Genomic DNA, 12,828 nt, shown 5'->3' on the forward strand with positions numbered 1-12,828 from the left:
TACAATAAACTACCATCTATCTATGACAATCTACTATGACTTAAAGCTATACATAAATATTAGTAATATTCTATTATTCCTTCCCATTTTTTAATTAAAAACTATGCTCTCTCTCTCTCTCTTTCACTATTTTTTTTCTCCCTTCACCGATTCTCTCCTCTCTCTCAACCAGCCATTTCTATCAACCGGACTTAGCCAAGACCCATGGCCTCTCTATCATCTTCTCCTCCTCTCTCGACCAGATTTAATTAGCCAAAATGAAAGGGGAAAAAATGTCACAACCGCCCACACAACATGATTCATCTTTGGCTAATAATCACTTTTCCTCCTGAAATTTTTGGTTATTTGAACCAATGATGTTTTAAAATTTTAAGATTGGTCCATTAAATCTGGTTCTGTGATATATATATATATATATATATATTGACCAATCTATGAAAACCATAGTTTGGTTCTCCCAAGCAAAAATTTTTAGCTCCACCAATAACTATTAGGCTTTTGGCTTAATTCTTTTATAAAATGATTTTTCCATCCACACAAGTTAAATTTCAGGAACTAAAATGAAAACTATCTCAAAATTTAAAGGACAAAAGTGTAATATAATCTTTATTTTTCCTCAGATTTTCCATTTCTTCCTTTTTTATTTATTTATTTTGATTTTTTGGCAATAAAAAATCAAATGAGAACTGAGTTTCAAAATACGTACTACGATTAGCATAGAAGAGATGTCTCTATTTGAGAATGTAGATGTTGGAGTATAGATTAAGGCTTCTGCATATGTGTTTCACGAGGTTTTTTTTTTTTTTTTTTTTTTTGGGTTAAAATGTTTCACGAGGTTAACAACAAGAAAGTAGCTGAGGTTTACAAAGTCTTGATTTTCTAGAAGGTGAATGGGGAACAAGCTAGAGGGCTCCATCATGTGCTGGTTTTTTGTCTTCCGCAAGTCAATCATGATTTGTTTTTTACTAGTATGAGAGCTTTGTGACAGTTTTTTGTCCGTACGTCCAATGAAAGAAGTATTAGATGTATTTTTTTTTTTAAATAAAAATGAAAAGATTGATGATTATATTACATTCGGACAAGGCATCAAGCGAACCGAATTCATAATTACTACTTGTGCAGAATTTTAACCTTACTAAGAACATATGTGAATAACAGGGCTCGAACATAAAAGTATTAGATGTATATCTCTCCTCTTTTTTTCTTTTTAATTTTTAACTAGCGGAGTAGATCTGTAGATGTGACAAAACAAGAATTGATGGCTGTTTCTATCTTTTCCTTTTCATAGGTACTAGGCTAGGCAGCTGACAACTCACGTGGCTTTTATTTATTTATTTTAAAATATAGGCTAACCAATTTTTTGTGGATAACCATATTTTTGAACTTATCTTATTGTTTAGTTCACAGTTGCCGTGTAAATGCAAGTCTGACACTTTTTTTTATAAAGTATTTTTTTAGTTTCAACATCATTAACTTGTTATAAAATGTTCTTTCCGTCCAAACCAAATAAATGAGCTAAGTTGCCTACACAACTAACATAGAAAAGAAAAGATGTCTCTATTTGAGAAAGTAGAGGCTGAAGTAGAGATTAAGGCTTCAGCAAATAGGTTTCACGAGGTTAATAGCAAGAGACTAGCTGAGGTACCGAAACTTAGCCCTAACTTTTTACAGAGTGTTGATTTGGTTGAAGGAGAATGGGGACAAGAGGGCTCTGTCATGTGCTGGTATTTTCTCTTCGGTAAGTCAATCAAGATTTGTTGCTGATCATGTCTTATGGATTCTTGAAATATTTTCACATTTTATACAATACTTGCCCTTACAAATGTGTATGTCTTAGATTTGTTGATGATTGTGCTGATAACTTGGTGGGAAAAAAGTGGAATTGTATTGTGTTGTTGGGTGAGCTGATGTTTTTTCATAATTTTTCTTAAAACTAAATCGGACAAAAATCCATAAAAGGAAGGGATTAGGTTTTAAAATTTTTTTTGGGAGCAAATTACACCCCTCTCCCACCCACAATATTTATTATTATTATTTTTTTTTGAGACAAACGATAGAACACTTACTCACAACCCTCTCTTGATATTTGAAAAAAATAACACTTCCCCCTTTCTATTAATATTTGTAACGAAATATTCTAACTTTTTAAAAGATTATCTTTACCAAACTTTAATTATGGTCAGTAAAAAGAGCATTCACATAAAATAAAAAATGAAAAGAGCATATTATTAAACATATTGCTTAAATGGATTTTGTAGTCCCTTCTAGCACCTTTTCAATTAATATTGTTAAAATTTGATGATTCTTTTAGATTTTTTAATCGCACCTCTCACCAATACTTTGGGTCAATAGGGTGACTTTGGACAAGCATATCCTATAGCCAATAAATTTGAGAAAAATCACTATAGCAAATTGACTTAAATCAGAGTTATCAACATTACACACAAATAAAAAAAATAGAGTTCCAAAACAAGTTTGCACTCTACTTGCAAACACAAAAAGGTGTCAAAGTGTCTAATAATCACTAGCAATTTTTGCACTCCTACAAGGTCGGTTTTCAAAACTTGTCTTCCCTTTCTTCCTTGGTCACTATTTTGCTGAATCATGTGTAATTCTTTTTTCCTTGCTAGAAATGTCAAATGCCAAAGATGTTTGTCAGATGCCATAGAATTTACATAGGTGCATGCATATATGTTTATCAAAGTGTTATTGTGTTGCTATTTTATTTCATTGCAATCTATTTTGTTAGACCACATTTTCATTACATAGGATATCTATTTATAAATGTATTAAGCTAGTTTTAAATATTCAGTGTACAAGAGAAACTCTAGCTAGAAGTACAAATCAATTATTTTTCTTCATGCAAGTTAGGTGAGGTGTCAATGGCTAATGGCTTCTACTGTCTAACTCATTTTTATGGTTGCTCCTTTACTGCCGAGTAATACTTTATAATTAATTTTATATTTTACTGCTTTTTTTTATACAATTATATTTTACTGCTTATAAATAAAGTTTTATGATACATAATAAATCATTAAAAAAAGAAGGATTTGAAATCCAATTATTATTGTTTATGTAGTAGGGAATATAAAAAAATAGAATAAATTTTATATAAAATATCACAAAGAAAACAAACAACAAAAGTCTAAATTATATAAGCTAAGTAGGGATGGGGTTAACAATAATAAATAAGGAGGTAGATGGGAAAGGTGAAGTATCAGTATCACCAAGAAAAACAAACCAGAAAAGTCCAAATGTTTGTACAATTGATTCTGTTTTTGTTTGACTCTTTTAGATGGGAAAGCTGTAATGTCTAAGGAGGTAATCGAAACCATTGATGACAAAAACCTTTTAGTCACTTTCAAGGTGATTGGAGGGATACTCAAGGAGATGTATAAGAGTTTCAAATTCATTATTCAAGCCACTCCAAAGGGTGAGGGGTGCTTGGTCCACTGGACTTTGGAATATGAGAAACTGAATGCCGATGACCCTGACGCAAACACAATGCTTCAGTTCGCGATTGGTCAGACCAAAGATATTGATGCTCATCTTGCCCTCGAATAGCTTGGCAGAAAGATTACAGCTTGATGCGTATTAATAAGCACAATGTATTTGTGTAAAATAAAATTTCTGGGAGCTTTAAAGACTTCTTATAAATAGAGCTTCCAATATTGCCTGCTGTAATAAAAACTTAACAGTTTAATTGTTGTGAAAATATTATATTTGTAATGCAACTTTTTTTTTGAGGGGGGTATTTGTAATGTAACTTAGTAAGTAATTACATCTAAACTTTACCACAAAAAAAAAAAAGAAAAAAAATTGTTTGTTTTTCAATATTTGGAAAATTCTATCCACAAATAAAATTTTAAAACAAAAAAATTATACTTCATAAAGAATAAGGCTTCAAATTTGTGCTAAATGAACAATTGAGCTACAAGTCTCGTGACCTATAATTCTATTATAAATGGTCTTTTTAAAATAAGTTTGAGAGTATGGCACTTGAATTGAGAATATATAATACTATATATTTATATATTTATATATGTACGTATATAAAATATACTTATATAAATCTAAGTTGAATTTTCTAAATTTAAAAATAATTTCATAAGATATCAATTAATTATTTCTAATTTATTGGTAAATATAAATATATGTGTTATTGTGTGTGATTGCTATTTGAATTGATAATATTGTTGATAATATTATTTAGACCCAACAATGGTATCAGAGCTTGGTTGCTTTAGTGAATGATTTTTTTGTGTGAATTAAGATGGATGAGAAAGGTTTGCTTTAATTAAGGTGGAGCTATTCCAAGAGGAAAGAAGATTACTTGATTTCGGTGGAGCTATCCTAATAGGAAAGAAGATATTTGATAGAATTTGAGTCAAGGTGGAGATTGTTGAGAAATTGCCTCAAATTTCAATTGTGGCTTAGAAAGTCAATTGGGTTTCCTAGTCAAAGAAGGATAAATTAATTTTGGTTTCTTTAGTGTGGAAGGAAAAACTATTCCTTGGTGTGGAAAGAAAGTCTATTCCTTGTTAAAAAAGTAATGTATTTCTTGTTCTAGATGGAATAGGAAAATAGTCTTATAAATGGACAATGGTATAAGAATTTGATGGCTTTAGCTCAAAGGTCCTCCCTATTGGGAGAGGGAAAATAGAGTGTGAAATCAAGAAAAAGAAAAAAGATAAAAATAAAAAATAAAAAGATTTTCGCTTGGGAGGTAACATAAGAAAAGAGACAACAATGTTTTTTGTAAAGCACACAAATCAAGGAAAATTTGTGAAGTTTTTTTTTTTTTTGTTGCAAAGTGCCAAAGAAAGAGATGTCGCATAGAGAGAGATAGTCGGAGAGCTACATAGAAAAGAGAAAGAAGAAGAGGAGAGTAAAGTGTTGCCTCCTTCGAGATAAATAATTAGAGTGTGTGAGAGTAAAGAAAATAATGAGATTTTTCTTTATCCGTGAGACATATACTAGTGGATTTATTATTGTATTTGGAGAATTTCAAGTTAGGCATAAACTTCAGAATTATTGTAATAGATTTGATAATAGTGAAATTATTCAGAGTTTGTCTCATAATTTTTCCCTTACAGGAGAAACGATTTTCCACCTAAATATATGTGTTCTTGTGTGTGATTGCTATTTGGATTGATAATATTGGTGATAATATTTTTTTTTTTTGTTATAAATGGATCCTAATTAATTAATTCAATTACCACAATTGATTAATTAGGTCAAATTTCATGCAAATCGTGAAGGCACGAACAAATCACTAAATAATCTATAGTACAGCAAAAAGTAAGCCCTTTGGGAGGAGGAAATGGAATGGAATAGAAATGAATGAAAAGAATAATTTTAGAATATTCTTCCATTTCTTTGTTTGGGAGTTTTAATAGAGGGAATGAAAAATTCATTCACCTGTTTGGGAGTTTAATTAGAAGGGAATGTAATGGGTAGGAGGAAACACTCATTCCTCTATATTCCTTTAAAACCTCAAATTTTCATTCCCATCGAAATTGGGAGGAATGAGAGGGAATAAAATTAGATTTAATAAATTTTTTACTAAAACTCCTAAAATACATCTATATATTCAACCCTTCATTTTAAAATAGAGATCTAATAGTAATATTGTCATAAAATGATTTCATTTCATGCCCTCTATGTTACTCGCAAATAAGATTACTTACATTTCATTCATTTTCATTCCTTTATTTCAAAACATCCAATCAAGGTTATTTAATTTCATTCATTTTCCTTGGTTAAATACATTCCATTCATTTACATTCCTTATGATCATTCTATTCTATTCTTTTATGAACTCCCAAACGAAACCTAAATTGACATGGTGATTTGTTGACTAATAGAGAAAACCATTCATACATCTATATATTCAACCCTTCATTTTAAAATAGAGATCTAATAGTAATATTGTCATAAAATGATTTCATTTCATGCCCTCTATGTTACTCCCAAATAAGATTACTTACATTTCATTCATTTTCATTCCTTTATTTCAAAACATCTAATCAAGGTTATTTAATTTCATTCATTTCCCTTGGTTAAATACATTCCTTATGATCATTCTATTCTATTCTTTTATGAACTCCCAAACGAAACCTAAATTGACATGGTGATTTGTTGACTAATGGAGAAAACCATTCATAAGGCAAAAACCTCACCGAGTGATTTTCAGATCACCACTCCCAAGAATCACTAATCAAAATAAAAAAAATTACAAGTACAAGGAATCTTACCTCAAACTTGGCCTATCCCAAAGTACCTACCTATAGTAGAATCCTTACGCCAATCCCCAATTGGTCTTGATTTTGTAGAGACTTCTATCTTTTGCAGGGACCCTAGTACGTGACTAACTCCCAGCAACTTGAAACTTGTTGTTGAATGCAAAGTTCTTCAATTCACTTGTAAAGAAAGAAGCACTTGGTCACAAAACCCTAAGACGCATAAGAACGCAGTAGCTTCACATTAAGCGTATAGATTCTCTAATTGAGTTTTAGCGTCTTGTGATGACTTTAAAATAAAGCTTTTATATCTTTTAGAAGTTTAGTGAACGAAACCCTAGAAGTCCAAGTCATCATGGGCTGAGAAATAGATTTAAGAAATCTAGATTTGTGAAACTCAATAGATCGAGAGGTGTCAAGCTTGTATTGAGACTCTTCATTAATTCTCAATAGATAACTTGTATTGAGCTAGTGTCGAGATTCACTTTTTTAGCTTTTCTTTACTTATTTCTTGGTACAACCTTTATGTTTTCAATAATACCACTTAATATAGCAACAATCCACTTAAAACTGTCCAAATACAAATAAGGTGCATTTTGTCTAATAATTTACCAACTATATAAAAATATGACCCTAACAATATTATTTGAGACCCAAAATAAAATTGTGGTAAAAAAGTTGTCACATGAAAGTTGTTCATAGACTTTTTCAAAAACAGTTGTTTGTGTTGATGGTGTGGATCAGAATTTTTAATGTTGTTTTAAAATATGGATTAGAGAAGAAACCGAAAAATGAAGTGGTTTTTTTTTTTTTTTTTCCTTTCAGGTAACTAGTTTCACCGAGGTCCGAGAATATAATAATTTATTAATAATTATTTTATAAATAAAGAAATTTATACTTTGATTTAATAGATATGAAAGGACTTAAAATAATTTATTATTAGTGTAGACAAGAATACACGGATTCAACAAAAACTTTTATATCTGTATGTTATTTTGATACCTTTCCACATGTTAATATAATCTATGCTTGGTCCTAAATATTTTGGGATACCAATTACCAAATATGATTCTACCTTATTGTTTTTCAAGTTGAGCTTCTTTGTCCGATGATATTAAGAGTATGGCGTGATGGGGTATTTTTTTTGTGCCTGAAGCTTTGAAAAGCAAAAGCTTCCAGCATTTTTGGGAATCATGAATATCGATTTAATGCTGAGGACTCGTTTGTGCTTTATGTCCACATGATGGCTCATCACTTGTTCTCCAATGTCTAATGTCCACTTTAAAGGCATTAATATCATCACATTTGCGAATAAAAAAAAGGCATTTAAAAATTTGGACTACAACATGTGCAAAGCCGAAGTACAGATCACTAACTTCTTGGCACGTTTTATAAGTCTATTATAATTTATAACCCGTTTTTCTCTACATGCAACAGGCCTATCATTGAACCCAATTACTTGATTTCACAAATCAGGCCCGTGGGTTCCATATTTAACAAGAGTTGGGCCCTACAATCAAAAGCCCATTTTGGATGTTTAGATAGAATTTTGATCATTTTGAATGTCCATGTATGTTTTGGTCAGTTCGAACTTTTCAAGGGTCTTTAGGACATTTCGGGATTTATTTAGGTATATTTTCTTTTATGCTGGAGGTTCTTAGTAGTATTTTTGTCAGTTTAAAGGTTTTTGGGAGGGTATTTTGCACATTTAGATGTTTATGAAAGGGTATCTTGTTTATTTTGGATGTTTCGAGTTTAGCCATTTTAGATGGTTTGTGTGGTATTTTGGTTATTATGATGGTTTTTAGGGGGTATTCTAGTCATTTTAGTGGTTCTAAGGGGAATTATTTTGAATATTTTGATGGTATATTTAATCATTATTTTTTGGTATATTTAATCATTTTAGACATTTAGAATGGGGTTGGGTTCGAGTTACACCTAATGTAACTCTAAGCAATATTACATCACCCAATAACTTGTTATTGAATTAATATTTTGAAAATCTAACCGTTGAATTATATGTTTTATATGTTTTTAACATGCATGCCAATTCTCATATCAATTGGATGTTATTTACCATTTGATTTACAAACTCATCTTTTATGCATTATTTTAAACTACAAAAATTTGAATTTTAACAATTAATTGATGACATCGCTATTAATCTTTGATCATCTCGAAATTTTGCAAGCATGAATAGTATACGAAGATAATGTAATCTAATGGTGGATTTGTCAATATTCGCATCCAATTAAAAAATATTGAGTAATGTAACATTACTTAGAGTTACACCAGGTGTAACCTGAACCCAACCCTTTAGAATGTATTTTGGTCGTTTGAATATTTTAGTGGTATTTTGGTCCATTTGAAGGAATTGGGCATATTTTGATTTTTTTTAGAAGGTTTTAGAGGAATGTGAATCATTTTAGAGAATTTAAGATGATTGGGTCTTTTTAGATATTTTTGGTGTATGTTTGCATGTGAATGTAATAATTGGGTAAATGGGCAGGTTAAGTCTTGTCTATAACAAGCGAGTTGTGTGGGTAATAGATATCAACAATTTATTTAGACGAGTAATAGATGGGTAGATGTATAATTATATATCAAACCCATTTATGATCCAATCAAACTATCATCTAACCCACCAATTAATTTGCCATCCATAATTCCTAGGGAAAGGAACTTTGCTTCTCCTAGTCACACCGAGAGGGGTTTCGAGAATTTTGTATTTGGTCCTGTACTGCCTTTCAATCTTCTATAGTGGTTTTTTTTTTTTTTTTTTTAATTATTATTATGGATTGAATTCTAGTAGCTAAAGCACTAGGTGCAATTAAAACCAAATAGTGAGATTAAAAGTTAAAAAATTACTTTTTTTTTTTCCCTCAGTCCTTATATCACAAAACTTTTTAACTTTTTTAATCCAATAGCTAAGGCAAAAGTTAACTTTAAAATTAGTCCTTTTTTTTTTTTTAATAAGAAAATTGTAACTTATTAAAACAAAGATGAACACGATACATCATGAGCCAAATCAGACTCAAATATGTGTGGATTTTCTTCTATCCAAGTTACATATGAATCAATGTTCTTAGCATACTAAGCCAAAATGCTGGACAATTGCCTTGTCTTTTTACATGAGAAAGTTCTATCCTTTTGAATTCATATAGCTTCTGGTGAATTCCTTCAATGATGTTGGCAATAACAATTGGAGGTTCACTAGACCCTATCAAATCAGAAATTACAATTTGTGAGACACTCTCCACAACCACATCACAAATACCCATGTCCCATGCAAATTGAATACCCTCCTCCATGGCCTCAGCTTCAGTCTCAAGTGATCCCAGAGACACAGGTAAGGGCGGCAAAATTAGATATGACCCGCGAACCTAGCACGACATGACATGAAATTAGCAGATTATGGGATGAGGTTTAATAAGTTCATGTCATATTCGGATTGACACAACTAACCCGTTAAATGAATGGGTTGGGTTAGTGTTCAATACATAGAACTCGTTTAACCCGTCTGACCCGTTTAATTAAATGGCATTTTATCGATATACCCTTCAAACTTTAGGTATATAAACTTATTAGTTGTTGTGGTTTATTTTCTTTAACATATTGTAATTGATTATTTGTGATATTGGGATATGTTTTAGTTTTAAATGATAATTTTTGATGTAGTTACTTGTTAGTTTTGAATTTTATATTAAAAATATTTATTTGTTTGTTTTTTCTTAATTTTTTTTTCATTTTAATAAAATCTAATAAATAGGTCGATATGACTAACCCGTTTAATAAATAGGTCGTGTTAGGGTTGAAGAATCTTGACTCGTTTAAAAAACATGTTGGGTTAGTGTTAACCTATATAACCGGATATTCATGAATTGACACAACATCAACCTGACACGCAAACACAAATTACCACCCCTAAGCACAGGCAGGCTTTTACTTAGCACGGCTTCTACTCTCCCAGCAAAGTCACGAAGACGAACACTGATTCCCATTGTTTGAGATTGAGCAAAGATCGCATCATCAACATTAACTTTAAACCATGGATCCATCGGTGGCTGTCATTATACAATTTCATCATGGACAGGTTTAGCTAAAATTAGTCCTTGATTTCAATTGCACCCAGATCTAAATCCATTAACTATTGCGAGGAAAATTATTAGGTACTCCCTCCTCTCACATGAATGGTGGGTCCCACCATGAATTTAATTAGTAGGACCCAATATTCATGTGAGAGGAGGAAGTACACATTTATGGTATTCCGGGAGTACATAATAATTTCCCCTATTGCGAAAGATGTGCTTTAATTTTGTAATGTTGTTGATTTATTAATTAATACATGCTTTTCTTTCCAGCAATAAATATATATTTAGTATACAACAATGAAAAAGGTGAAGTTTATATCTTGTCTCACATGTGTTTGCACATTTTATTTATTTATTTATTTTTTCTGAGACCGAAGATGAGAAAGCTGTATTGTCTAAGGAGGTACTCATAACCATAGATGACAAAAACCACTCAATCACTTTGAAGATGATTGAAGGATTACTCATGGAGTCGCACAAGAGTTTCAAATTCATTGTTCAAGCTACTCCAAAGGATGAGGGGAGCTTGGTCCACTGGACTTTGATACATGAGAAATTGAATGTCGATGTTCCTGACCCAAACACAATGCTTCAATTTGCCATTGATCAGACCAAAGATGTCGATGCTCATCCTACCCAAGTGTAGCTACACAAAAAGATTATAGCATGCTGCATACTAATAAGCACAATGTGTTTCGTAAAATAGAAGTTCCAGAGTTATAACGATTTCCTTGTATTATGGATAATACGTAGTCATCTTTCTATTGCCTTTTGCAACTTACTCTACCATTGTATAAACGAAATTAATAATACTTCTACTTTTATATATTACTAGTAGTTAACCCATGTGATACACAAAACATATGGAAAAAATTGCCAAATGCCCTTTTCGAGAAAAAATAGCAGCTCTTTGCCCCCTTTCCCAAACTAATTAGGGAAATGCCCTTCTTTTGAAACTCGATTTGTGATAAATCGAGTTAGGCCCTATAGCGGCGTTTTTAAGGAGCCTATAGTGACGTTTTAGGACCTATAGTAGCATTTTGTAACTCAACCTCTATGAAATCAAGTTATAGGTAAAAAAAATATAAAAAAAAAAATTGCCTATAACTCGATTTCATGGAGGTCGAGTTATAAAACACCACTATAGGTTCTTAAAACCTCACTATAGGTCCTTAAAAACGCTGCTATAGGACTCCATAATTTTTTTTTTTAACACGATTTATCTCAAATCGAGTTACAAAAGAGGGGCATTTCCCTAATTAGTTTGGAAAATGGGGCAAAACGCTGCTTAGTTTGGGAGAAAATGACATTTGCCCACTTTCTCCCAAAACATATTTGAAAACAATATTAAAGTTTAATTATAATACTTATATGTGTTTAGAGTTTAATTCAATTTATATTATCAAACCTTCTGAAAAATATTAAGGGTCTTTTAGGGTTCTTAAGATAACTCAATCATGAAATTACAAAATTCCAATCCATTAATTTTAAGAATGAGTGGATTAGATTTTATCATGTTATCAACATTTAAAAAAGTATTGACTATCTCCATTTTAATTTCAATTAAATTATTGATGATGTGGTAAAATTGTATGTAATTATTTCAAAATCAATGAATAAAAAGTTAAGAACTCCATAATCTAGTTCACCTTAACATTGTAGAAGATCATAATTCTTGCAAAAATATTTTAATGAAAGGATGTAAATTCAGAATCAAAGAATGTAACCATTGGTTTAACATTTGAAATCACAATTCAATTTAGATGTTTGTCTTTAGCAAATCAAAATTAGCAACTATAAATCAAAATAAATACCTAACTCCCACTAGTTAAATGGAAAGGGAGGTTGGCTTTATAAGTGAAAGGCTATCTTGGACTTTGGGGTGGACTTGAACTTACATCTCTAAAGCTTTCATCTACTCCTCTATTTCTCCTTATTTACTTAGCAAAATTTTTATAAAAAAAGAAAAAAAAAAAAAAAAGGGTTTGATAGGCCAAAAACGAATTGACCTTTTGTGATAAATTAATTAATTAATTAACCAAGTTTATTAATTAATCAAATTAACATGCAAAGCGCGTGGTAGCACAAACAAATCACCAAACAACTAAATATGCAGTGGAAAATAAATGACACGGTGATTTGTTTACAAATGGAGAAAACCTACACAGCAAAAACCTCACAGGTTGATTTTCAGGTCACCACTCCCGAAACTCTACTATTATCACAACAAGCGGTTACAAGTAAAGGAATCCCAAGTACCTTACCAACCTACAGTTGAACCCTTACCCCAATCCCCAATTGGACTTGTTCTGTAGTGACAGCTCCCCTTTCGATGCACAGCTCCTAAGTACGTGACTAACTAATTGCGCGGATCCCAGTACGCGATTTCAATCACCAACTAGAGAAGGTTGTTGGCTGCAAAGTTCTTTAATTCATCCATACAATGAAGATCAAGAAGATGCTTAGTCACAAAACCCTACGGTGCACATACACAG

The 12,828-nt window shown here is 31.3% G+C and overlaps 1 protein-coding gene across 1 annotated transcript; it reads left to right on the top strand.

Moving 5' to 3' along the window:
* Positions 1–1,489: 1,489 nt before the first annotated feature.
* Positions 1,490–3,746, top strand: LOC126725658 (MLP-like protein 43). The gene is made up of 2 exons (XM_050430470.1): positions 1,490–1,738; positions 3,296–3,746. The coding sequence occupies exons 1-2, from the start codon at positions 1,552–1,554 to the stop codon at positions 3,562–3,564; spliced, it is 456 nt and encodes a 151-aa protein (XP_050286427.1). The 5' UTR covers positions 1,490–1,551; the 3' UTR covers positions 3,565–3,746.
* Positions 3,747–12,828: the final 9,082 nt, after the last annotated feature.

The sequence above is a fragment of the Quercus robur genome, chromosome 5, assembly GCF_932294415.1.
Source record: "Quercus robur chromosome 5, dhQueRobu3.1, whole genome shotgun sequence".
In the NCBI taxonomy this organism is placed as follows: Eukaryota; Viridiplantae; Streptophyta; class Magnoliopsida; order Fagales; family Fagaceae; genus Quercus; species Quercus robur.

Excerpts from the sequence above, each read along its gene's own strand:
- LOC126725658 (XM_050430470.1), top strand. The coding sequence starts at position 1,552 with ATGTCTCTATTTGAGAAAGTAGAGGCTGAAGTAGAGATTAAGGCTTCA. Across the intron at positions 1,739-3,295 it reads GTGCTGGTATTTTCTCTTCG|ATGGGAAAGCTGTAATGTCT; the intron begins GTAAGTCAATCA and ends TGACTCTTTTAG.